At 43.3% G+C, this 27905-nt stretch overlaps 1 protein-coding gene across 2 annotated transcripts; it reads right to left on the bottom strand.

Moving 5' to 3' along the window:
• Positions 1–84: 84 nt before the first annotated feature.
• On the bottom strand, positions 85–23599 carry chsy1 (chondroitin sulfate synthase 1). 2 transcript variants are annotated; one of them, XM_055660981.1, is made up of 3 exons: positions 22394–23599; positions 3870–4850; positions 85–3809 (listed from the first exon to the last, which is right to left on the bottom strand). In XM_055660981.1, the coding sequence occupies exons 1-3, from the start codon at positions 23159–23161 to the stop codon at positions 3261–3263; spliced, it is 2298 nt and encodes a 765-aa protein (XP_055516956.1). In that variant the 5' UTR covers positions 23162–23599; the 3' UTR covers positions 85–3260. The 2 variants fall into 2 exon arrangements, with proteins under 2 accessions (XP_055516956.1, XP_055516955.1); XM_055660980.1 differs by having other exon boundaries at positions 85–4850; positions 22394–23598.
• Positions 23600–27905: the final 4306 nt, after the last annotated feature.

The raw sequence follows: 27905 nt of genomic DNA, 5'->3' as shown, positions 1-27905 counted from the left end.
CCCAGGTTCTTACTTTTGCTTTAGATGCCGACATGGTGGCAGTCTGCTCCACTTTAAAACTCATTAAAATTAGTTTTAAATACATTTATTGATAAATAAATCAAAACAAATTTTATTCAAATTCAATAAACCAGTATGGAGACAAGTACAAAGGAATTAAAATTTTGCATGGTGATTTAAAGTTACAATTGTGCAATGCAAAAGATGGAAAACAATAGATAAATATTAAATTGCATCACATTTTAAAAACTAATAAATGAATTGTCCCAATGTGAGACTCACTACAGATCTGGAGATATTCTGGCTGTGAAGATAGAGTTGAACATTGCAAGCACATCCACTCCGAAACTGCAAATCCTTGACAAATAAAATTAGTTTTCCACACGTGGTGAATTATGTTCACTTAAATTCCAAATGGTGCCACAAATAATGTTAAAATAGTATGTATTATGGGGTAGTATAGATGGTCCATGAAGATGTTTCCATGTTGCATTACTGAAATAACAAACAATAAATTGCTAAAGTACTGTCTGAAGTTTCAATTGGGCCCACCACATGTCCACAAACCTCCACTTCTGTTCCAAAATAAAGTTCAGGTTTGCAACATTACCCCTGGGTGGGCATCAGAACACAGAGCATTTGAATTGTGAAAATTATTATTAATGAGCACATTGAAGCACATTTTCCGCACTCATTCACTTGGAGCCTAATAACCAGGGAACTTACAGGTCTTTTGTACATCACATTAAAACTCAATTCAAGGGTTAGAAAATTGTAGGAACAAAGAAATGTGGAAATAAATGCAGAATTTGGTCAATACACAAAACATAATGTATTGTATCCATTTGTATATAATTATTTAAGTGTGTCCATGCAAATTCTCACAGGCAGAGAAATGGTGAGGCAAAGCAATCCTTGTTTTGTCAGTAATAAGCTCTGGGTCTTATCCAATCTAATGTAGGTGGTCACTCAGTACTACACTGGATCTAGATTTATGTCACCTGGAGTGGCTGCTGTCAAAACCACCACACAGACACAGGAAGCTACCCCTTCCCTCCCCTCTTCAAGAAAGTTAAAGGAAAGTTAATTTGTACTAAGGTGTTGCTGAATGGCTTCATTATTTTGCAGGATGTCCTCTCACAGTCTTCTGATAACAAGCTCTGTTTAACATAGAAGTTGGCAGAAAATGTAGAAAGTGATTTAAATACGATGCAAATATCAGTTGATAAGTTGATACCATTCAACTGAATGTAGCTCTGAATTGTATGGATGACACCTTGGAAAATAAAAAGAGAAACAGTAGCCTAGGGTGGACTTTACTCCACAACAGTGCTATAAAGTATTGACATTTCAACAAAGATGGGATCAGTAGATAATTTCATACATAGTGAAAGCCAGGAGGAAGTCACCACGATCCCGAAAAAGTTAAAATGTTAGTTTGAAGCTAAGTGAAGCTAACCACTCTCACTTTTAACAGAGCCAGATTTGTCTATGATTGTTTGCATAAAATATTCACTCAGACCTCAATTCCTGAGATTATGCAAAATCAATAACCATGCTCCAACACTCTACTGATATATGCACACACACACACACATTCTACTCCCAAACAGCTTTTCCTTTAACACTAGCTTTAATAAAGCAGCCCATAAATTTAAATGGCTACTTCAGCTTACAGTAAACGAACAGCACATCCATGAACAGATGCCTCGGGGAGGGAGTTAATTTGGAGTCAAATAAAATCCATGGAATGCAAGATGGATTGGCACCATCCATGAGAAGGGATTGATGATCAGGAATGGAGCTTTGAAGTACTGGATCAGACAACAATTGACCGAGTGGAACAGCTAGACTACGAGGTAGAATTTTCAAAACCAAGCACCAATACATGATCGATTGTAATGGGCTGGCTTGGCAAGGCAAGCCAAAGGCCAGCTCTGGTGGTAATGCACATCAAGATGTGCCAGTGATCCCAAAGAAAATATGGTCCATTCTCTTCTGAACTATTTTGTGACCAAATTAAAGCCCTTCTTCTTCTTGCAAATGAAACATAAACCAAAGGAATAGTTAGATCTCAAGTCGGGTGTTCAGCAGCCAGGTTGTCTCTGTGTTAACTAAAGTCCAAGATCTATACTTTTGGATTAGGATGGAGTGTTGGGGTCTGGATCCCGTCTCAATATTTTAAAGGATTAACCAGCATTTTCTAAGCAAACATTACAAAAGGGTTAAAACCCCAATGTTCTAGATCTATGGTTCAAATAAGTGTACAACATGAATGGGGAAACTTACTTTGTGGAGGAAGGATTGGGCAGGAGATGAAAGCATAGACTTTAGAAAGGCCTGTATATGCAACACAATAAAATGAAGATACTGCAAAAGTGGACCCAAAACAATGTAAGGTGATAGGACAAGACGGTGAATCACAGCAATGAAATTAAACCATTTAGTGGAGATGATGGCCATCAATCACCTCCATAAAAATCCATAGCCTGCTAAATTTACACAACACTTGATGAATAAACAAATTATAACTTAGTCATTGCTTCACTGTTGGCATCTAAAATCTATACATTATGACAAAAATTAACAAGGTTAACAACTGAATTAAGTCCTGATACATTAGCTAATTGACTAAAAGTTAAATTAAAGTAATGGAGTAACAACCAAGTCGATGTGCAATAGTCCCTCAATATTAAAGGGGCTTAAATCCTTTCAGAAATATAATTATCATGGCCAAATTATTCACATTATAAATGGAGATACAAGTAACTGCAGATACTGAAATCTTGAGCAAAATACAAAGTGCTGGAGTAGCTCAGCAGGTTAGGCAACATCTGTGGTGGGAATGAACAATTAATGCTTTTGTTTGGGACCAGATGTTAGTTGACAAATGGATGGAAGTCTGGAGTACAGTCCTGACCCGAAGCGGCACCTGTCCACTGCCTCCACAAATGCTGCCTGATGTGCCAAGTTACTCCAGCACTGTGTTTCATTCACATGAGAGTTAGATGTTGTAATCTCGGGGAGCTGGACGGCCATGATTTTACCCCTCTGCTCCTCGACCAGGAGCACTGTAAATGTGCTGCGGGTATAAATCATCCCACCATTCACCACGATATTAAACAGCCCCTGTGTGGCCACAACGCTCCTTTATTCCAAGTAAAATGTCTTATCTGTAAAACATTTATTTACAATATAATCAATTTACTTTATAAAAAACATTAAAAATAAATTATGAAGTTCTCCAGCCGAGCTGGATATTATGCTGTCCTCTTTGAACTATCAAGTGTGCTGATGTTGCTGGGACTGGGCCGCTGCCTCTCCAGCCACAGCTCGGCTAGCTGCTGCGTGGAACTATATGTCGATGCTCGCGACGCCAAGCACATTTTGTATTGATTAGGTTCCAAATTTGGGTCACAGTAGATTGGATGATGGATATGAATGATTCCAACTTCTTGACTCCTGAATGGTTTTAAACCAACCTGAATGACTTTGTTGTAGAGATCTACATCCTCCATTCCCCAGCCCTGGATCGAGATGTTGAACCCACCAGCAAATAAAAGATCACTTTTGTAAACACATGTGATCCCAAAGCCATAGTGTCTCCAGAATCCAGTCTTCATTGTAAAAGCAGAATTGTTGTCACTGGGAGGTTTGCCAGCATGTACAATCTTGGGATCAAACTGGGTAAAGATAATTGGAAAATATACTTGCTTCCCTGGCACAGTATTAGTTCTGCAACGCTGCAGAAAATCCACCGTAAAGATCAAGTCAACATCACAAAACAGAAGTAGGGAGTCATTGCTAAACTGGGCAGCTCCAAGGTGCAGAGCAAGAGCTCTTGAAAACTGCCCCAGAACTGCCCGGACCTGGATCTCTGCTTTGGGATATTTCACCTGATAATCTCTTGTCAACTCAAATTGTTTTATTTTGTCTGGATTTGAATCGGAATTGAGTAGCAATATAACTAACCTGACATTTTGATTTGTAATCAGACAAGTCCTTTCAAAGTTTTCCATGAATCTCACAAACATTTCATAGCGTCCAGACAGAGGGACCAAGATGTTGATTTTCTGATCTTTGGGCTTATGTTCAACATTACTGGCTCCAAGTTGGAAGGGGACAAATATTTGGAGTGGGTTTGAGAAGATGGAGAGAGATTGTGAGTTCCTGTTAATTTGGTTGGCCAAGTCTGCAGCATCAATCTCTTCACTCTCATAAAACTGGACCTTGCTGAATGTTTGTTGCAGATAAGCATGTCTTCTTACAGGGACAGTCATCTTCTTGCCCTTGTGCTTTTTGTAGAGAAGGAGCAGGTCAAGTACATACTCTGCCCCATACATAGGGTTAACCCTTCTGTAGCCATACTGAATTTCTTTGAAGTCAATAATGCGGCCTCTAGATTTGGCGTTGGCATTAATCATTTCCATCAACTGCATGATGATGTCATCTAAAGCTTCTTTCTGAGACAGATCCATCCCCTTTCTTGGCGGCTCTCCATCAAAAGCCGAATAAAGGTGTTTCCCCGTCAGGAAGTCCCATTCCAGAACCTCGTCCCTGTTCCCAGGCTGGAAGCGCATAAAGGAAGGTGGCATTCCCAACTGGATGTCATCTGGGTGAAGCTCAGTGTTGGTGTACTTGCCCATGAGTGCCACCTCCCGGTGAAGCAGTATGGTGCGGTGACGAAACTCAGACATCCGGTGGCTCAGCATGTAGCGGTGGAGGCGGTATTGATATTCGGGGCTCTTGTTTGGATGTAGCGTGATTGCACGCCGGATCTTGGTGTTGTGGAGGTCCTGGATATAACCTTTTTTATTCTGTTCATAGTTTTCATAAAATAGCTGTTGCATCTGTGAAGAAAGGAAAACGCAGAGATCAAACTTCATAGATATGCGCAGTGTTTTCTAGGAGTAAGTAGGCCATTTGACCTCGAGTCTTGTCCACTATTTTAATTCCATCCAACTGATACTCAAATTCAGTACGCTGTTCTAGCTTTTCCCTCATATCGCTGCTCTCTCTTTGTGTCAGTCAGTCTTTGTGTTCCAGGTGACGCTATGGGAGGTGCTGAGTCAAGTACAATGGTGATCAACTCTGAGACCACGATCGGCGCTCCTGAACCACAGGCACAGGCTGGGCTGACACTGTTTCATCCAAGGACAGACTGACCGACCTAAAACTGGGCCCCTTTTGGCCCATGCTGCTCAGATGGTGCACACATTTGCTGACTGGATTTTGAATGAGCCATTGCCCCAGGTGCCAAAAAGTGTGCCTGCTCTCTGATAAACCTCTGCTTGTTAGGAACATTACGCACTAATCACCCATGGAAAACTTGACCTACATATCAATAACGCGCTGTAGTAAGAAAATACAAATTGCGTCTCAAAGGAGTTTGAAAAAGGCAGAAGCAAAGCACAGAATGACAGTGTATTTTCAGCAAAGCATTGCCACAGCCAGATAATTCTAACCCAACATTTATATTCAACACCAGCTTCCCTTCACGCAAAAATTTGATACGGTGTTTTTAGTAAACGCTTGCAATGTAAGATTTAAGCAGCACCATATATATTTCAGGCATCATCTTCCTTTGTGCTCTGTGTTGGTGCCCTCTGTGGGCACACTGTATGCAGCAGCACACCAGCTTCACCCATCCTGGAGAAGATTCAGTACACAGGCCTCCTCAGCTTCATGTTTGATTCATCTTCTATCTCGGAGTAGCTGAATGATTTAAAATGCTACCGTAGCCCCTAACATTGCCCCAAAGATACGAAACACTCCAAAATACTAGCAGCATAAATAGTTCCAATGATAGGCGATGGAGCTGAAACATAACTGTTTCATGCTTCACTAGCACTGCCCAATTACAGAGTATACGACTTGGTTCCAAACTGCCTATTACACACAAGTCCAATGATTTAGGATTCAAAAGGCCACGTATCAGGACTTGAAACATTTCTGCCTTTTGTTTTCCTTTTTATTAAGGAAAGTCAATTTATGGTACGGGAAAAAAAATGCTTCAAAAGATCATGTGATTGGAGCAGAATTAGGGCATTCGGCCCATCAAATGTACTCCGCCAAACAATCATGGCTGATCTATCGCTCCCTTCTGGCCCCATTCCCCTGCCTTCTCCCCATAACACATACTAATCTACTATCTATGCCTTATAAATATCCACTGACTTGGCCTCCACAGCCTTCTGTGGCAAAGAATTCCACAGATTCACCACCCTCTGACTAAAGAAATTCCTTCTCATTACCTTCCTAAAAGAATGTTATTTAATTCTGAGGCTATGACCTCAAGCCCGAGACTCTCCCACAAGTGGAAACATCCTCTCCACATCAACTCTATCCAAGCCTCTCACTATCCTGTGTATTTCAATGATGTCCCCCCTCATTCTTCTAAACACCAGTGAGTACAGGCCCAGTTTTGTCAAACGCATATCATTCCTGGGATCATTCTTGTAAACCTGCTCTGGACCCTCTTCAGAGCCAGAACATCTTTCTTCAGATATGGTGCCCAAATTTGCTCACAATATTATAAATGGAGCCTGACCAGCGCCTTATAGAGTCTCAGCATTACATCCCTGTTTTTGTATACAAGCCCTCTCGAAATAAATGTTAGCATTGCATTTGCTTCCTTTACTAACCGATTGCGACTTGCAGGAATCCTGTGCCAGCCAAGTCCCTTTGCACCTCTAATTTCTGGATTCTCTCCCCATTTAGAAAATGGTCTACACCTTTGTTCCAACTACCAAAATGCACGACTCCACACTTTACTACACTATATTCCATCTGCCACTTCTCTGCCCACTCTCACAACCTGTCCAAGTGCTCCTGCGGAGTCCCTGTCTGCCCCTGCACCTATTTTCTTGGGGAGGGAAACTAATAACATACAAGCAATGTTAAGAGACCAACGTAATCCTAGAATGTATGTCTTCAGATTCCCAATATTGAAAAGACAAGTTTTCTGAACCAGCTTAGCCAAATCACAATGCGAGAGCCATTCATGCTACAATTATATAAAAATAATTACTGTTAAACCACTAGTGACAGCACTAGAATTGTAAAGTAAGTTGATGAGAGTCATGCAGGTCAAGTCATCGCACCATACCTGCAAGAACATTTGTAGATTATCATCAGGAATACAGCTCATCGACCTATAGTGCTAAAGATCTTTAACAAGGTATCCAACAAAAAGTTGTCAAACATTTTTATACTTTATACTAAAATCAGATTCACACATCAGACCAAATTGTTGGTTAAATTTGAGAGATTACTCCATGATCAATTGTTTACCACTGTAAATATTAATGCCTCTCTCCGCCCACCACTAAACATTTTCGTAATCAATTCAAAAGAGGTTCTTTTTGCACATCCCACACCAAGTTATTTGAGCCCATAGGCAGAAGTGAAAACAGAATCTGTGATTGATGAGAGGCAGGATCTGGAATAGGCTTGAATTAGCAAGGAATGTGCAGTTTATTTTACAGTGCGTCTGACACATGAAGCAGAGGCATAGAAAATGCTTTGTTTTTAGTTGCTGTAAACAAGATTTGTTTATGCAGCATGCAGAATATCAAGGCATCGGCTCCCAACACCTTTGTAAGTGCAACTTGCCTTCTTTCTAGGTAGATTTGGACAAATTCAGAGAAACACATATTGAGATTTCCCCCTCTATCCCTGGAGAACAACAGACTAAAATAGTATAGACTGCACTGCCATGTCCAGCCACCAGAGTTCCATAGGTCTCACAAAGTGCAAGATTTAATGGAAATGTTTAAAATATTATCAGCACATTCAGCTTGAAACCATCAGCAATTTAAAATAGTTGCAAAGAAATTATTGCTGATTAGTTGGGATGGAATCTTCCTTGGACATTATGTACAGTGAACAGAATTAATAGTTCCCAGGTTTAATTAAGGGAGTTTGAATCGCAGCATATTTTGTGAAAATAGGTTAATAACTAAACAAAACAGTAAATCCAGGCTTGTATCCAAATCTAAACTGGATTCAAAACCTAAAGCAAGATTTAAAACATTGCTCCATTGTAATGTTAAATTGAGGTTGCTGGCCTAATCAATAATCAATGTCGCAACCTCAATTTAACATTACATTTAGAGAATTCACGTGCACGGAGATGGTTATGGTTAAATAATGGAAAAAGGAAGAGCCGAATGATTGCTCATTCTCAAACTGAGTTTGTGAAACTGGATTGTCAACTTTGCTTCTGGAACTGGTACTCTCTACAGAAAAAAAGAGACTCGGCTATATTTGTGGATGATGCCATAAAATATGTACTTTCCTACCTAATAATTATTTTTAAAAAGTGAACCTCTAATTGAAGATTCATATTTTCTCATGGTGCACACACATCATAGATTGTAATAACCCAAGCCCAGGGTAGAAGGGCCTTGAAGGTTAGAGTATGCAGCCCAGTAGAAGTTTGCATTGACGTCCTTACTCATTTGGGCAGAGCCTGCATGGATGGAATAAACCCTGTGCTTTATCCATCCACAAGCAATTAGTCAAAGAGTGATAGCGTCGAAACAGGCCCCTCCTTGTACATGTCTAACTGTTTCTTAAATGCCTCAGCTACCTCATCTGGCAGCTTGTTCCATACAACCACCCTTTATATGAAAAAGTTACTTCTCAGACTGATATCAAATCTTTTCCCCCTTCACCTTAAACCGATGTCCTCAATTCACCTCCTCTGGGCAAGAGAATGTGTGCATCTACCCAATCTATTACTCTCATGATTTTATACATCTCAATGAGATCACCTCTCATCTTCCTGCGCTCCATGGAATAGAGTCCCAGCCTACTCAGACCCTCTAGTCCGGGCAACATCCTCGTAAATCTTCTTTGATACCTTTCCAGCTTCCTAAAGCATAGTACCCAGAACTGACCACAATACTCTAAATGCAGCCTCACCAACGTCTTATACAATTGCAACATGATTTCCCAACTTTTAAAGCCTTTTTGACCACCCGATGTGCCTGCGACCACCTTCAAGGAACCATGCACCTGCACACCTAGATCCCTCTGCTCTATAACACTCCCCAGAACCCTGCCATTTACTGTGTAGGTCCTGCAATTGTTAGACGTCCCAAAATTCAACACTTCTCTGTATTAAATTCCATCAACCATTCCTCAGCCCAGCAGGCCAATCGATCATGATCCTGCTGCAATTTTTCACAACCATCTTCACTATCTGCAAAACCACCCACTTTTGTATCATCTGCAAACTTGCTAATCTTGCCTTGTATGTTCTCATCCAAATCATTGATGTAGATGACAAACAGTAACGGGCCCAGCACCGAACCCTGAGGCGCACCACTAGTCACAGGCCTTTCACCATCACCCTCTGCTTCCTGCCATGAAGCCAATTATCTAGCCATTGAGCTATCTCTCTTTGGATCCCATGCAACCTAACCTTCCATAGCCTGCCATGCAGCACCTTGTCAAATGCTTTGCTGAAGTCTGCCCTCAGCGACCTTTTTGATCACCTTTTTTTCCAAAAACCTCAGATTTGCAAGACACAACCTCCCACTTACAAAACCATGCTGACTATCCCTAATCAGCCCTTGCCCAACTAAATACCTATATATCCTATCGCTCAGAATATTCTCTATTCTATTTCTCTCTATTCTATTCCTTTTCTCAAGGGATCTAAGTTTTAGACTATTGCGATAACTTTCATTGCAGTGCTTGTTTCCATCCTTGCTGGCCAACAAACTTAGTCCACTCTGATGTTCATGCATTAGGTCCAACTGAGATTGTAATAATCAATACTGACACAGTTAATCCCATGTTGGTATTAATGTCCTGGTTTCTGACAAAACTCCACCCATCCAAGCAGGTCCACTCCCATGAAGTTTAAAAATCCCAAACACTAAATTCATTCATTTTTCTTTAATGAAGGTTGTCTGCCAAGATTGGCTGTTCAATGTGCCAGGATTTGCTATCCAGAGGCCCCCTCCGAATGCTGTTCAATGAGGTAAATTTTCTGACAGAGAAACTATTGTTTAGCTTTTAATATAAAGTGTGACAGAGCAAAACTGATATTTTAAAAGCAAATGACAATATTATATATTTATACACACATCAGCCTCCTGAGGAATTTAATAAAAGTAATCAAATGAAAGTAGTCAAGTTTTATTCTCCCTAGGTTCAATATTCTCCCAATTCTCAAAAATACTACATTAGTTTCATGTTTACTTTCAAACCAGCCCAGGGGCCCCGTTTCCCCCAGCATATTTTGTACAAATCAAGAACTTAAGACTGTTATTTTGCGACCATGCCTATCAAAAGCTGTTGTTCAATTGGTTAATCCTCATTCTATAAGTATTGAAAATGACAACAGTTCTCAGAATCTAAAAGCAGAGAAAGGAAGATTTAAAAAAAATTAAAGACCTTCTGGAGCACAAACTCTTCCAAGCTTCAATGAGCAACAGCTTTAAAAAAAGGTCCAGAATGCAAGGGAGTCGAGGGTGGCTGGGCTGAATACAATATCTCATCTAATTCTAGTTCCATACAACCCTGGTACTAGACAGCTCCAGAGAAAACAAGGAGACAAGACACTGGAGTTATTGGAATCTTGAGCAAAAAACACAAACATCTGGAGGAACTCAATGGGTCAGGCGTCTGTTGAGGAAATGCGCAGACAATGTTGTGTCTTGACCCTTCTTCGCACTCCCTGTAGAAGTAGCTTCACTGTATCCATCCTGTTGAGGTTCCCAATAGTTTGTTTAGATGAAATCAGCCCTCTTTCTACAACTCAGGGACCCTTTCCGCTCATTCTTGAGATTAAATCCACTGCATTGTCCCAAATGCAGCATGCGCAAGTTCAAACTGTGTAAGTACTCCAGAGATGTTTGCATATAATCAAAATGCCGTAACAAGGGGTTACAAAGGGGATGGAGTGCCAGTGAATGTGCCTTCCTAATTACCTGCATTCCAAAACTTGCAGATTGAATAAATCTTAATATAAAAGACCGAAGAAAATGTAAGCATTTTGATATTCTATTCCTTTTACCAAAGTGGATACACTCGCATTTCCCCTTATTATATGTCAATGCCATATTTTCACCCATTCAAGCCAAGTAACTTCCTCCTCACTCAAACCCGTGTACCCATCTGTCGCGGACGGCTGAACCCTGAATTTGCCCTTTAGCAAATTCATTAACAGATTGAAGCACCACTATATTCTGGGGTACAACAATAATTTAACTTTTATCCACTGAAGAATGGTCCATTTATTCCCACCATTTTCTATCAATAACCAATCCTCTACTAATACCAATACTGTATCAATAACCAATCCTCTACTAATGGTCGATTCTTTGGAAAGTGTACCAAAATGTCACACATGTGACCAATCCTATTTGACCTCTTACCTTAAACAAACATTGTCAGCATAACATAACATTTTCACTCGATAAACCGAAAAATAAGAATCATACATAAATGATACCAGAATGAAGCACTGGTATCAAGTACAGTGGCCAGTAAACTCAGCCTGACAAAAACCACAACCGATTCACTAATATTCTTCAGGAAATAATGTATACCACCCTTGCCTCGTCTGACCAATGTAGTTAACTTTTAAATGCTTCTTCAATTCAGGATCATCACAGGAGGGAAAACAGACACCGTCGTTGTCAGTGGTAGACAAAAATGCTGGAGAAACTCAGCGGGTGAGGCAGCATCTATGGAGCGAAGGAAATAGGCAACATTTCGGTCTACGACCATCATTGTCAGTCATATCCATGACTCATGATCAAAATCTGTCAAGGCTTTTAATTTAATGTAACTTTGCAGACAATCTCTAGACCCTACCTGGTCATGTTATGGTTTCATATGAATCAGCATTTTCCCGACAATCAATATTGTGCTCATCCTCCTGCAGGGTAATGCTTTCTCCTTCCTTCCATTTATGGATGGACATCTCAGACTGCAAAATGGCAAATATACAGGAACCTTTGACAATTTACAACAAAAGTACCAACATCTTTTAGAACCGGGATGTGCAGGTTATCACATGCAATACATCTGTCAGCCTTGGTCTCATTAGTTTATGTGGCACATTTTCTCATGATGGATTTTCATTCTTTTACTTTCCTAATTCTTGTATTGTCGTTAATCTGTTTTAAATCCTCTCGCATTTCAGCTCTAAGGGAAACACTTACTTTGGCATTTAAGCATTAAAGATTTTGTAAGAGCTTCAAAAGCAAGTTTCTTGTCAATTTACTTCTATTTTCTTCCACGATCAATTAGTTAATATTATCTGCTTATTCGCCCAACTCTGGCTTACTACTTTTGCAACTTTGAGCTTTTTCAAACGAATATTCCAAGTTTAGTTAACCTTAGTAGATCCTTATTTCCACAGACTTTATTCCATACGGGGGGGGGGGGGGGGGGGGGGGGGGGATACACATATGTTAAGAACATTAAAGTTTATACACAGCAAAACTATTGTTTGTTGGTTTCTAAGATTCTCCTACAGGCTCCGTTTCCTGCAACTTGAGCTGTTTTCAATCCAATATTCTTGAGACAGCAGTTACCCACAGCGGCATTTCTAATTCTCAATGTTATTTACTTGTCTAGAGACTTTTCTACGAACCCGTCTACTGCGCTTCGTTAACTTGGCTTTAGGACTATAGTTGCCAATTTATATTCCCTGGAGTAAAGATACCATCATTATTGCATTACCTTAGTTACAAACCCATTTCTATTACGTGCATCAGTATTGCATTGCACATAGAAACGGCATGCTCTGATATAGAAGGTAAACCGATTTAAATGTTCTCTTATCACGAGATCACCACTTCATTCATTATTTTGCCTAAACGTTCTACACCATCAAGCTTTTACCTTCGGCTTCGTTGCAGCTAAGAGAGACACCATTGGGAAAACAACTCTTGTTTTGCTAGTAATTAAATAGTATTTATTCATCTTCCAGGATGGTTCTTGATCTGGGCATTAATGGCAAGGCCAGCAGAACTTGTTGCCCATGGCCAATTGCTCTCAAGCCTGCGTTCTTGAATCACCACAGTTTATCTGCTGAAGATACTTCTATTGTTGTTGGATAGGATGTTCCAGGACTTGGGCATTGCAATACATTTCTAAGTTGAGATGCTTTTGCCTTGGAGGAAAACAATCAGATGGTGATGTTTTTCTTCATCTGTTGCCCTTGCCATTTAGAACAGATCGGGAAAAATTCCATTGCCCAAGATGGCCCTTGGAATCCTGGACCACAGAAGGCAATGGAAGCCAAGTTATTAAATATCACAACTGAACAAATAACAGAATTATAAATACATGGGTTATTAGGAGGAGGTAGGAACAGGTTACACAAGTGCACGATGAACCATGATCATATTAAAGGGGGGAAAACGGGACCTACCTCTGCTGCTATTTTTACCTCCCAAAACATATACTATCAAATGCTACCTTGATGTCAATGTCCTTGGCCAATGGTTGGATCATGTTTTAGGAAAGTCTTGGTATCCTCTACTTTAATGGTTTATGACTAAATGCTACATGACTGCACAGCTTGTTTCAATGTTGGTTGCAAGGACCGTAGGCTCCATCATATGCTACTCAGCACAAATGTAGCCCTGTATTGCAGTTTTACCAGCTAGGACTTCCTTGTTTCTTCATAAGTACACCTTGTGCTAGTCTTGACTAACCCCTTCACCATGCCTCTGAATCACAGCTGATCCCCAGTTTGACTGCAACAGGAAGGTGAGGGACACATCAGGCCATGTAGGTAGAGATAGCGATGTACATTTCTGCATTCTGCTTCCAGCTTTATCCCCCCAACCACAGAATCAGTCTGAAGAAGGGTCCCGACTTGAAATGGCACCTATCCATGTTCTCCACAGATGCTGCCTGACCCACCGAGTTATTCTTTTACTGCCCTTATTAGCACTCCTTAAGTATTTTGTCCAATTTTAGTCCAATACTTGGTACATGTGAACTGGTGGAAGTTCAAGAAGCACATAACGTTGATTCAGGAATGATGGGACCGATTTACAAAAAGAATTGTGCAGGTTGGGCCCTAATCTCACAGTTTGAGAGGTCACCTTACTTTAAAACAGTATTGAGGGGGTTTGTTAGGGTTTATGCCCTCATGGGAGATGAAGGCGAGGAGAGGGTTTGCATTGGAGGGCATAGTTTAAGGAACTGCCAAGACAGACCAGGGAACCATTGCTAGGGCCAGTTACACTTTGGAACTCTCCGTCCAATAAGCTAGAGATATCAATTAATTGTGTACATTGAAAAAGCCATGATAAAATTATTGGACTAAAGACATCAAGACTTTATGAAAGCACGAAAGAAAGAGGCCAACATACGATCAATAAGATCATAAATAGCAGAACAGGTTACATAGAAACATAGAAATTAGGTGCAGGAGTAGGCCATTCGGCCCTTCGACCCTGCACCGCCATTCAATATGATCATGGCTGATCATTCAACTCGGTATCCCGTACCTGCCTTCTCTCCATACCCTCTGATCCCCTTAGCCACAAGGGCCACATCTAACTCCCTCTTAAATATAGCCAATGAACTGGCCTCGACTACCCTCTGCGGCAGAGAGTTCCACAGATTCACCACTCTCTGTGTGAAAAAAGTTCTTCTCATCTCGGTTTTAAAGGATTTCCCCCTTATCCTTAAGCTGTGCCCCTTGTTCTGGACTTCCCCAACATCGGGAACAATCATCCTGCATCTAGCCTGTCCAACCCCTTACATGATCTAATCATGTTTCCATTTTTTTTTAAGTCAATTGTCAGTAACTAGTCCACACATCAAGAGTTTACACTGAGAACTAAGCCAAAGGTATATGACAATTGCACTCATTAAACAACAAAGCACGAGGTTTTATTTCGGTATGCTTCCGGTAGGCGTCGCGACTCTCGTCAGCAGCGGCCTCTGCAGCCCGTTTTTATTATTTTTTGTCTATGTTTCTATGTAGTTTTTGTTATTTTTTTGTTGGGGTGTGTGTGTGGGGGTGGGTAACTTTTAAATCTCTCCCTGCACGGGAGACCCGACCTTTTCTTGTCGGGTCTCCGTTGTCGTTGGGGCTGCAACGAGGAGCGGCCTCCAACAGGAGAAGACCGGGGGCTCTGGTGCCGACGACTCACCTCACCGTCGCGGAGCTGGCCGAGTCCAGAGCGGGTGGAGCGGTGGTGGAGCTGCTGCTGCTGCGTCCCGACCTCCGGAGATTCTGAGGCTGCAACTGCGGGTCTGGCGGACGGCAGCACCGGGAGCCCGCGGGTCCCTGGAGCGAGACCGCTTTTCAGGGCTCTCGCAACGGCGACTTCTCCCGCCCGAGTTGCGGGGTCGAAGAGCTCCTGGAGCGGGGCCTGACATCACCGCCCCGCGCGACTTGGAATGGCCGCGGGACTCTGCGAGCGCACGCCGGGGGCTCTAACACCAAGACCCGGTGTGCGAACCTCGCACCACCCGGCGTGGCTTTAATGACCGCGGGACAATCGCCATCGCCAGCCGGGGGCTTTGACTTTGACTCTGACATCGGGGGGGGGAAGAGTGCAGTGGAGAGATAAGTTTTTTTGGCCTTCCATCACAGCGATGTGATGGATGTTTATGTAAATTATGTTGCGTCTTGGGTCTATTTGTTTGTAATGTAAGGCTGCAGAAACGCATTTCGTTTGGACCTCAAGGGGTCCAAATGACAATTAAATTGAATCTTGAATCTTGATCTTGATCTTATTTAAAATTTACATGTTATCAAATTGTGGCAATAGAATTCCATTTGGTGCAATCTACATTTTTGTGAAGAGAAACAGGACAGTGCGGATATCCTTACACCAATTCAATTCAAATGTAGGATATCGAGCTACATTCTGTTACTGTTAGTCTCCTCAACTTGATTTCAAAGATAACCACAAAATATTTTTCCTATAAAAATAACTAAAACCTTAGGCAAAGAGGAAATGTTCCTTTGCTATGTTTGCTATTGCATCAAATTTAAGAAGAGGATTAAAATGATATAAACACATATATAAACAAGGAATGTTCAAAGAATTTGATGCCAGTGACAGAAATCTTCCATCTCCAATAAGAGTTATACATAGTGGGATAGCACATGTGCTCAGACTATTGGTCCTGGGTCTGAAAATGAATGGCAGGCCAAGGTTCAAGGGTTGAAATCTTGAAGGTCATTTATGAAGCTGCTCTCCTTGGATGTTTTTATAAATAACAAATTTGAACAAAAGTGGGCATACAACCACTTAGAAACAAAGAGTCTTTCATTGTTGGATGCATTCAATTGCATTGCAATAACTCAAGTTTATTACAGACATTTTACTAAACAAGGTAGCACAATTACCCATGTATCCAAATGCACAGATGGAAATAAAATTTGCAGATCCTTGCACAATTCCCATTACAATTGATTTTCTTCTAAATTTAAGCCAACAAAAATGCACGAAAGCAAGAAAATGGTTGGAAAATTTCACAACGTGGCCGCATATTCCCAAGCATAAGGATGAACCAGGAAAGAGAACACTCATTAATTAAACCATCTGCAGAGAATAGTTCTAGCCTTGATTCTGTAGTTGAAGGCAGAACCACAAGTGGGATCTTGTTTCCAGGAAGTCTCGCTATTTAGGCCACTCTCAGCCATCTGGAGTAAGGGGCAGCACCAGGCCAAACCAACAGCAAGTACCTGGGGCTCCACATTTTCACTACAGTTAGAAATTACTACTCAGAAATCCTGCCTCCGTTTGACTTGAAGCTTATGTAATCCATAACTGGGAGAAACACCATTTGGTTTATTGGAACTAAATGACATAAAGCTAGAAAACCGCATTTTAGGATATAGACAATGGGCTCCCTTACCAGTTAAGTAAGAAATGAGTAGCCTGAGGATTTGTTTAACAGGCCAGTCTCTGCTAAAAGCCTATTCACAGCAGCAAGGAAATAACATGCAGCACCACATCTCAAAATGTCACAATTATTCTTGGATTTTGTTTAAACTTTCATCTTCGGAAAATCAGTAACAGAAAAAGATATTGATAAAATGACCAACCAGGACACCACCCAAAGTCGTGACTACTCTGAATACGAACTGTTTGTGCAGTTTTCAGGATTTTGTGGTGAAAATAAGTTTCTAGCTTTGTTTATTACTGTGAAAAAGATACATTTGTTGATAACCAGATTTTGCAGTTTTGAGTGAAATGAACAAAGCTTATGGTCTAGATTGGAGCATTGCCAACTTTCCAGGCCTGCCTTCTTAGCTATTCAAATTATCCACATGCAAAAACTCTTCTAAAAACACAATTGCAAACTCTGCTGTCACATTTGAAATAAATATGGTTGACAATTAAATTGGTGAAGAGGGAAACAGAGGCATAGTACTGGGTACATTTCACTGAAGGGCAAGCAATGATGGACTTGGAAGTTTTATGTGACAACAATTTCAGAGGTAGAGGTTTGTGAGCAAGACCAAAAATGGTATCTGATTCTAAATGTGCAGGAAGGACCTGCAGATGCTGGTTTACACTGAAGATAGAGACAAAATGCTGGAGTAACAGCGGGACAGGCAGCATTTCTGGATAGATGAAATGGGTGACGTTTCGGGTTGAGACTCTTCTTCAGACTCCGAAAGGTCTCGACCCAAAACGTCACCTATTCCTTCTATCCAGAGATGCTGCCCGTTTCGGCGAGTTACTCCAGCATCTGGTGTCTATCCGATTCTAAATCCTAATCTGGAGATTTATGATACAGAGTATAAAATATTATCTGATATTAGTTTAAGGAACACATCTTAATAGAAACAAACTAGGAGTTAGTATTGCTGATGATTAGCAAATAGCAGAGATGAGGTCTTTGAGACCTCAAGCATAAAAGAATCTGCAGATCTGGGCTGAGAAATTCCACCTGTCGTTCTCATAGGTCATAGGCCAAAACCCAATGCTGATCTGGTTCAGGATTTAATTGTTTATTAAGAAGCATTCCAACATGCCCATAATAAGCATTTGCATTTGAATCATGCAGACGGTATTCAAAGTCAGTAAGCAATCAGTGTACTGCTCTTCGCACTCTGCAGCCTGACCTGCAGAAGATTTCCAGCATTGTTTTTATATACACAGTTCCAACATCTAGTTTGTTTTTTAGTTACAAAACAGGAATCGTGTCACCAAGTCTCAGTGTGATGCAAAAATATAAAAATGCCCTCTTTGATGAGCAAACCTCAGGAATTCACAAAGTTACATAATGTTTGGAACAGAAATATGCTGTCAGTCTTGTCACCATCTTGTTTTGAAAGACATCATTCCAATTCAAGGTTTTTCATAAAAAATGTTTTAATAAAAGGCCACCTTCCACTAGTAAAATCCAGTGACAACTACATTGCAATCCAGAATGCAAAAAGTGGCCTGTCTGTATGGAAGATAATTCAGCTCAGATCCAAACCTACAACTTTTACCTTTCTGCAATTTTGTGCACACTATCTTTGCTTGAAATCAAATCTAAAGTCAGCTTTTACCCAGCTGCTTAAAGCTCAAGGGGCAAGGAGACAGGAATCACCAAACTCCATGTTGGCTGCACATCATATAATGACCAGTTCCAGCTGTGGGAGATCTGGATCATTTGGAATACAAAACATTTTATTGTAGAGAGAAACATTGCAATACAATTCTAAAAGCCTAGTCCGTTGCAGGATATCAACTGTGTCCACATTCAAAAGGCATTCCACAACATTTATCATTTGCCATGCAGGAAGGAACTGTAAATACTGGTTTAAACTAGACACAAAAAGCTGGAGTAATGCAGCGGGTCAGGTAGCATCTCTGGAGAAAAGGAATCGGTGACGTTTTGGGTTAAGACCCTGCTTCAGACTGAGAATCAGGGGAAAGTGAAACAAGAGCAGTGATATAGAACAAATGAATGAAAGATATGCAAAAAAGTAACAATGATCAAGGAAACTGTCCATTGCTGGCTGTGTTATACAGACAATAAACCTCAAAAGGACAACAGTGAAGCATCTGTGGGTGATGTTTTGGGTCGAGACCCTTCACCGAACGTCACCCATTCCTTCTCTCCAGGGATGCTGCCTGCCCGGCTGAGTTACTCCAGCATTTTGTGTCTATCTTCGATTTAAACCAGCAGCTGCAGTTTCTTTCTGCACAGGACAGCAGCAAAACTAGTACAATGACCTAGGAAGGGGGAGGGATGGAGAGAGAGGGGGATGCAAGAGTTACTTGAAGTTAGAGAAATCAATATTCATACCGTCAGTTTGCAAGCTGCCCAAGCGAAATATGACATGGTGTTCGTTCAATTAGCATTTGACCTCACTCTGACAATGGAGGACAGAAAGAGGAAGAAGGGTCTCGAACCGAAACGTCGCCTATTCCTTCTCTCCATAGATGCTGCCTCGCCCGCTGAGTTTCTCCAGCATTTTTTGTCTACCATGGAGGACAGAATTGTCAGTATGGCAATGGGAGTTAAAGTGTTTGGCAACTGGGAGATCTCATAGGCCAAGGCGGACTGAGCAAAGGTGTTCAGCAGTCACCCAGTCTATGCTTGGTCTCGCCAATATACAATAGCCCACACCTGGAACAACGAATACAGTAGATGAGGTTGGAGGAGGTACAAGTGAACCTCTGCCCAACCTGAAAGGACTATCGGGGTCCTTCGACGGAGTCAAGGTAGGAGGTATAGGGACAGGCATTGCATCTTCTGCGGTTGCTGGGGAAAGTACCTGGGGAAGGGGTGGTTTAGGTGGGAAGGGATGAATTAACCAGGGAGTTGCAGAGGGAACGGTCTCTGCGGAAAGGGGTGGAGATGGAAAAATGTGATTAGTGGTGGGATATTATTGGAGGTGACTGATGGGGTGAAAGGTGAGGACTAGGGGAACTCTGTCCCTGTTGCAACTGGGGAGGGGTGAGTAAGAGTAGAGCTACGGGGGTACCGAGGAGGTACGTGTGAGGGTTTCATCTATGATAGAAGTGAGGAACCCTTGTTCCCCAAAGAATGAGGACATCTCGGATGCTCTGAACCATTTGCCTGTCCATTCTACAAATCTTTTCACAACTCTCACTGCAGGGTACCCGAGAGTGTGCACAGGTAACAGTTTCTCTCTGTCCCAATGCTATTTAAATCTGGTATGCATATTCCATTTCCCAACAGCTTGCAGTTATATCACCATATTCCCCTTATAGCATTCATACCAGTCTGGTTGGTTCCAGGCAGGTTCTTCTGACACTTCAAAGAACGTATTCACATGGCAAGCGAGAACTACTCAATTTATTGAATATTACGTAGTACATACGGTGAGAACCCTGATTTTTGTGTGATAAACTTACTGCAGCCCAACGTTCCTCTACAAGCAGACTCTGGTGCACCCATGTCGCCCCTTTGTCTCACACAAAGAACACATTTATGCCATGCTTTTTTTGTTTAATTCACCACACAAATCACAAATACCAAGATTTTATAGGTGCTCTCATAGCCTTGATGTGCAGCAAGGAAGGAAAAAAAGCCTATTTAACAGGGCTGAGATACAGTTTTTAAGGATGGAATCCTCGTGCTTCCTCCAGAGTGGTGGAAGATTTTTTGGGATTATTTTTAAGGAAGTGTTCGATACTTGAAGAATTGACTGGACTGTGATTTTGAGAGTACAATCAGATCAGTTGGTGTAATCGTATTAAACAATAGATTCAGCTCCTATCTGAGTGAGCACTAGCCGTTGGTTTATTTTTCAATTATGCCCTCACTTAGCTAAACTTCAGCAGACACAAAACGAGCTTGTTTAACCTTTCCTTGCAAAACCATTGTCCATTGGCTCAGCACCCACCTTCTTTCTGATTTATATACGACTGAAATATTGTATATACATGCTCCCTGTCTTTTATTCAACTTCCCCAGACTATTATTTTGCTATATTCATGCTCTAAAATACCCAAATATCATCTTTTGATAAAAAATACTTTACTCAGCAGGCCAGGCAGCATCTCTGGAGAGAAGGAATGGGTGACGTTTCAGGTGGAGACCCTTCTTCAGACTCGCATCTTTTTGCCACATTTGCCAGATCTTTGCACAGCCACAACCTATTTTTGTCCTCTTTCATCGAGAAAATTGAAGTCACCATACTTCAGTCGGTTAACTTCATACAAGACAAATGGAAAAAACCGAGACTATGGTACTGATCCCACTGACACATCAATCGAACAAAAGGGTCGTTTATGCACAATTTTCCAGTTAGTACGTCAATTATCTATCCAATAAATATATATCCACCTACACCAAATTCTATTTTCAACAACTTTTGATGTAAAACTTATCAAAAAGGTCCCCAAATAAAGTAGGTTACACAGAAAAGCTGGAGAAACTCAGCGGGTGCAGCAGCATCTATGGAGCGAAGGAAATAGGCAACGTTTCGGGCCGAAATCCGTTGCCTATTTCCTTCGCTCCATAGATGCTGCTGCACCCGCTGAGTTTCTCCAGCTTTTCTGTGTAACCTTCGATTCTCCAGCATCTGCAGTTCCCTCTTTAACCCCAAATAAAGTAGACTTGCTCCACTTTATCCACAGCACATAATTCAAAGAACTTTTTGGGCAAGAAACAGTGCTGTGGGAACTCAGCAGGTAAAACAGAATCTGTGGAGGAAATAGACTAATGATATTTTGGGTGAGGACCATTTGAAGAAAGGTCCCTCAAAGGATCCCATCCCAAAATATCCATTCCCTGACCCGCTGAGTTCCTCAGCACTTTATTTTTTTGACCTGGAGATTCTTGCAACGTCAGGATTTTCATGTTGTTACACAAATTAAACTCAAAATTCAATTTTGCAAGATCTAGTAATATTATGCAAATGATTTAATATCCAGAAGCTGCACAAATTGAAGAATTTATACATTCTTCATACATAAAACCTCAAATATCCACACAATTGTTTGATACTCCTAACTAGGAGTTATTTAATATATCTCCAGACATATATACTGATGCACGATTTATATCCATGCCTCTTCAAGCATCTTTGAATGAAATCATGATTGATTTATAATCTTAATAACAATTACTATGTCGAAACTTTAACTTCAATTCCTCATTCTTGACAAAGGATCTCACTAAAAATACTGGTCGAGTAATAGCTGTCACGTGGAGAAAAGTTCCACACTATAGTACATCAATCACCCCCTGGGTGTAGAAGTGACTTCAAGCTTGCGAGCTCCTTCGCACCACTTGGCAATCACTTTGCTCTTCCCTCCCCTAGGTTGGTGTTTTCATGTTTATACTTTCAGACTGTGACATGCATTGACTATGGTTTTACCAGCAGCATCCCTGCCTCTGCTTCCCCGGCATCACCTCCTCCTCCCGAGAGCACAAAGTGCCGGAGAATCAGAGGCTCGGCTTGTGTCCTTACCTCATAAGACCAGGCGCATTGAACGCCGGCGACCCTGCGCACACAGCGGCCGAGCTCCAGGTCCTCATGTGTGGTGTACATCTCCCGCAGACACTGGCCGATGTGAGGCAGCACCCGGCGGAGCAGCTCACGGCTCAGCACCACGCCCGGGCCACCCATGCAGAAGTTCTCGCCCGGCTCCAGCGCCAGCTTGCCCATCTCCTCTGGCGCGCCGAGGCCGGTCTGGCCCAGGTACAGCGGCTGGCTGCTGTTGAGGCCCCGTAGGAAGCGCTCCAGCCTCTCGCCGCGGATGTATGTGTCGTCGTCGGCCCGCACGAACCACTCGAAGTGCTGCAGATGCCGCTCGCCCATGTACTTGAGCATCAGGAAGGACTTCTTCTGCGGCGGGTAGGTGTCGTCCACGCCGGGGAGGGCGACGAGCGGCAGCGGCAGGCTGAGGTCTGAGCCCTCGCTGGAGAAGAACTCGACGCGGCCGGGGATGTGTCGGGCCCAGGTGCCGTAGGCCGCCAGCGCCCGGCTCCTCAGGTACTTCTTGGCGCTCATCACCCCCACGTACATGAAGCGGGAGGCGGCGGGCCGCTCATCCTCGTCCTCATCCTCCTCCCCGCCCGCAGACCCCGCTAACTGCCCGCACCCGGCCCTCTCCCGCTGGCGCGCCGCCCGCCCCGGCACTGTGGCCCGGGGCAGCACCAACCAGGAGGCGAGGCCGAAGCCGAGCACTAGGCCCAACAACACGCTGAGCCAGGAGCGCCGGCAGCGCGGCGCCATCCCCGCCCGGGCCCGGCCTCTATCGCGGCCGCTTCGCTAGTCGGGCTGTGGGTACCCGAGGCCGGGGCGATCACCCCGCCGTTTAGTGGGGCCGGTTGGCGGAGGCCGGGGACCCGCGGTGCCGCCACTGCCGCTCCTCCATGTCCCCGCTCCCCACTGCCGTGCCGGGTCCTAGTGCCCCACTGCCGTGCCGTGCCGGGTCCTAGTGCCCCACCGCCGTGCCGTGCCGGGTCCTAGTGCCCCACTGCCGTGCCGGGTCCTAGTGCCCCACTGCCGTGCCGGGTCCTAGTGCCCCACCGCCGTGCCGTGCCGGGTCCTAGTGCCCCACTGCCGTGCCGGGTCCTAGTGCCCCACTGCCGTGCCGGGTCCTAGTGCCCCACTGCCGTGCCGGGTCCTAGTGCCCCACTGCCGTGCCGTGCCGGGTCCTAGTGACCCACCGCCGTGCCGGGTCCTAGTGCCCCACCGCCGTGCCGGGTCCTAGTGCCCCACTGCCGTGCCGTGCCCGGGTCCTAGTGCCCCACTGCCGTGCCGTGCCGGGTCCTAGTGCCCCACTGCCGTGCCGTGCCGGGTCCTAGTGCCCCACTGCCGTGCCGTGCCGGGTCCTACTGCCGTGCCGTGCCCGGGTCCTAGTGCCCCACTGCCGTGCCGTGCCGGGTCCTAGTGCCCCACCGCCGTGCCGTGCGTGCCGGGTCCTAGTGCCCCACTGCCGTGCCGTGCCGTGCCGGGTCCTAGTGCCCCACTGCCGTGCCGTGCCGGGTCCTAGTGCCCCACCGCCGTGCCGTGCCGTGCCGGGTCCTAGTGCCCCACTGCCGTGCCGTGCCGTGCCGGGTCCTAGTGCCCCACTGCCGTGCCGTGCCGGGTCCTAGTGCCCCACCGCCGTGCCGTGCCCGGTCCTAGTGCCCCCCCACCGCCCCCCTCTCCTCTTCTCTCTCCCACTACTTTCCCTGCTGTCGACCCGCGCCTTTAACCCTCCCGCCACGAGCCGCTCATTGGCTGCTCTGTCTAGCCACGCCCCTTAAAGGCGCATTGCCGCCGGCGCCTGGGGATTTATATCCCGCCGACAGATACAGTGCTGGAGTAAGGTTACACAGAAAAGCTGGAGAAACTCAGCGGGTGCGGCAGCATCTATGGAGCGAAGGAAATAGGCAACGTTTCGGGCCGAAACCCTTCTTCAGACCCGAAACGTTGCCTATTTCCTTCGCTCCATAGATGCTGCTGCACCCGCTGAGTTTCTCAGCTTTTCTGTGTAACCTTCGATTCTCCAGCATCTGCAGTTCCCTCTTTAACACAGTGCTGGAGTAACTCTAGAATCTTTGTAACACAGCTGGTCAGAATATACTTTATTCTGAATAAAGTTTATTTTTGAAAATGAAAGTTACCGTGCTGTTCCGAGACATCGAGGGCTTTAGGGCCGAGGACACACTGCAGTTGGGTACAACGAATACAGACTGTGTGCAAGCACCACAACACTACTGAGCAGAGCAGTGCAGGGTCCGGAGGGGGGACTCCTCAAACAGTGGAAGAGATATCACCACTGGGAGCAAAATGAGCGGCAAAGGTGTTTGCCAGCACTTTGTATTTTATTTAAAGAAAGATGTGAATATTACTGAGTGCAACACTATAGAATGAATGAACACTAAATATGTATTGAAGAATTTTGCAGTTTTTGTTTTATATATTTTTTATTCTTAATAAAGTTCATTTTTGAAATTCAAATCAAACTGGAATATAGTGCATGAAGATTATGTACCATAATTTGTGACATTACAGTGACCACCTTCAGAGCATTTATTCAGCTGTGAAACAAAGAGCTCTGCTATAGGATCTTTGCTGTGAAGAGCTTCATGATGTCCTGTTGAAAAAAGCGCCTGCATTTACATAGTAGCAATTGGCCTCCTTTCTGAGAACCTCAAGGTGTGTGACTGCCAAAGTACTTAAAGATGGTGAAATGCAATATGGAAACAGGCCCTTTGCCCAACCACCCACCCATTAACACTAGAACATAGAATAGAAACATAGAAAAATAGGTGCAGGAGTAGGCTATTCGGCCCTTCGAGCCTGCACCACCATTCAATATGATTATGGCTGATCATCCAACTTAGTATCCTGAACCTGCCTTCTCTCCATACCCCATGACCCCTTTAGCCACAAGGGCCACATCTAACACCCTCTTAAATATAGCCAATGAACTGGCCTCAACTACCTTCTGTGGCAGAGAATTCCACAGATTCACCACTCGGTGTGAAAAATGTTTTTCTCATCTCGGTCCTAAAAGATTTCCCCCCTATCCTTAAACTGTGAACTAATCGGGGGCCGCCAAGGAAAAGAGAGGGGGCAGGGGAAGATGATGAATGGACCAACTATATTTCAGGGTACTTTGTAGCATTGTCAGCACATTGTGGTGAATCTTGTACTGTGTATGCAAAAAACTATTTAATTGTACCTTCACGGTATGTGACAATAAAGTGTATATCTATCTAGAACTAATTTAATCCAATTCTCTCCAAACTACTCCATTAAGTATTTTTGAGGTACAATCAGTCTTGTAAAGTTAAACCAAAGTTATAAGAGTTTTATAACAAACGTTTGATCATGCTTGTCGGTATTAAAACCCAATAGATTCCCCTTTGGCTTAAATCAGTGCATCTTGGCTGGAGATTTTGCCCAATAACTTGCTTCATAGGTTTACAAGAATGATTCCAGGAATGAGTGGGTTAGCATATGATGAGCGTTTGACAGCACTGGGCCTCCACTCACTGGAATTTAGAAGGTTGAGAGGGGACATCATTGAAACATATAGAATGGTGAAAGCCATAGATATGGAAATGGAGTGGATATGGAAAGGATGTTTCCACTGGTGGGAGATTCTAGAACCAGAGGTTATAGCCTCAGAATTAAATGGCACTGTTTTAGAAAGGTGGTGAGGAAGAACTTTGTTTGTCAGAGGGTAGTTAATTTGTGGAAGGCCAAGTCAGTAGATATTTTTAAATCAGAAATACATTGAATCTTGATTAGAGCAGGTATCAAGGGTAATGGGAAGAAGGCAGAGATCAGACATGATTGAATAGTGGAGTAGAATCAATGGCTGAATGGCCTAATTCTAACTTGTGAAAACCCCAGGTTGTATTTTGGAAGTTAAACGCATCAAATCTCTGCATTTAATCTAGGGATTTGAACTCCATCAGAAAAGAGGCACATGCATAGGGCAAAGTGCAACAAAGGTTGACTAGACTGATTCCTGGGATGGTGGGACTGCCCTGTGAAGAGACAGTCAACAATGTATATATTTATTTAGTTAATGTTTGGGATCGGATTGAAAATTAGAATTTTGACATGGTTTGACTGGCTGCAAAGAGCATATTTCCCGACTTGAAAATCTGAAATAACGTTTCAGCTATCCATGTCCTCCAAAGATGCTGTCTGACCCACTGGGTTACTCCAGCATTTTGTATAGTATTCTGTACTGTTCACATTTGCCTCCAGTGCTCTCACAGGTAAAGAGCAATCAATTTGTCCTCTCACACCCCACATTTTGCTGCACGGTGACCCCAACATGACAGGCCATCAACCTGAAATATTAACCGTGTCTTTCTCCTGACCTGTTAGGTATATTCTGGTTTTACCTTAAATATTCCTGAAGGGGATTTTGCAGCAAAGGGGTAGGTCTCATCCTCTGGTGGCAGACAACTATAAAAAGTCCAATGGCCAAGAACAAGATATAACTCACGTGGAGGTGATTGTCGTGTGCATGCCCGAGCCAAAGCAAAATACAAATAAGTAGGTAGGAAATTGAATAGGTTAGAATGCAACTTCCATTCAACTTTGCTTCTGGAGTTACAGAAAAACAAATGAAGGGTTAAAACATTGTGGCTCGTTCAAGCTGAATGTTGTCTATTCAGTGGATTTACTTCCACTAATAAGATCTCAGATGTGACCTTAGTACAGCTAATTTATGATCTCACAAATTGTTTGAAATTGGGAGGTTTGATTTGATCAGCAGTATTCACGGATCTGTGTGCTTTATTGATATTTATTTTTTACCTTGCAGGACACAGTGATATTGGTTCAACTTCACGTAATTTGCTAAAACATTTTTCTTTGTTGTGCCTTGGCTCAGATATTTTTACTCTGAAGTTGGCAAACTCTTTCTTCACTGAAAACCATGCAAATGTTAAGGCCTGTTTCAGTGATTAATAACATGAATCAGCTGTAGGCTCCTTGAATCATGGCTGATCTAATCTTGACCTTAATGTCACTTTTCTTCTCGCCGCCCCCCAGACCTCTTATAGTTAATGCCACATGACCTGAAGTAGTGTTTCAGTATATGTTAGGGAGGAACTGGGAAACATGGCATAAAGGCAAAAGAAAAATCACAATAAGAGCTGATGTAGAGATAAAGGAGAACAGGCGCAACATATATAATCAATAATACAATGGATTAATAATCAGTAATATTGTGTAATCATCCCGGCATATCAGCAGAGGCCCAAGTATTAGCATTACGATTAATGCCCCACAGCACCGGAGACCCGGGTTCGATCCAGGTCTCGGGTGCTGTCTGTGTGGAATTTGCACGTTTTCCCTGTGACCGCGTGGGTTTCCTGGGGGTGCTCCGGTTTCCTCCCACATCCCAAAGACGTGCGGGTTGTAGGTCCTCTGTAAATTGCCCCCTAGTGTGTAGGGAGTGGATAAGTGGGATAACAGAACCAGTGTGAATGGGTGATCGATGGTCAGCAGTGACTCG

This window comes from Leucoraja erinacea, chromosome 33, assembly GCF_028641065.1.
Source record: "Leucoraja erinacea ecotype New England chromosome 33, Leri_hhj_1, whole genome shotgun sequence".
Lineage (NCBI taxonomy): Eukaryota > Metazoa > Chordata > Chondrichthyes > Rajiformes > Rajidae > Leucoraja > Leucoraja erinaceus.
The sequence above is the reverse complement of the archived record's forward strand: the minus strand, read 5'-3'. Positions and strand labels throughout refer to the sequence as shown.

What these genes read in the sequence shown, in the direction of transcription:
- chsy1 (XM_055660980.1), bottom strand. Translation starts at nt 23,161, where the DNA reads ATGGCGCCGCGCTGCCGGCGCTCCTGGCTCAGCGTGTTGTTGGGCCTA. An exon ending in AATGCGCCTGGTCTTATGAG is followed by an intron (nt 4,851 to 22,393) that starts GTAAGGACACAA and finishes CTTTCTTCACAG; the next exon opens with ATGCAACAGCTATTTTATGA.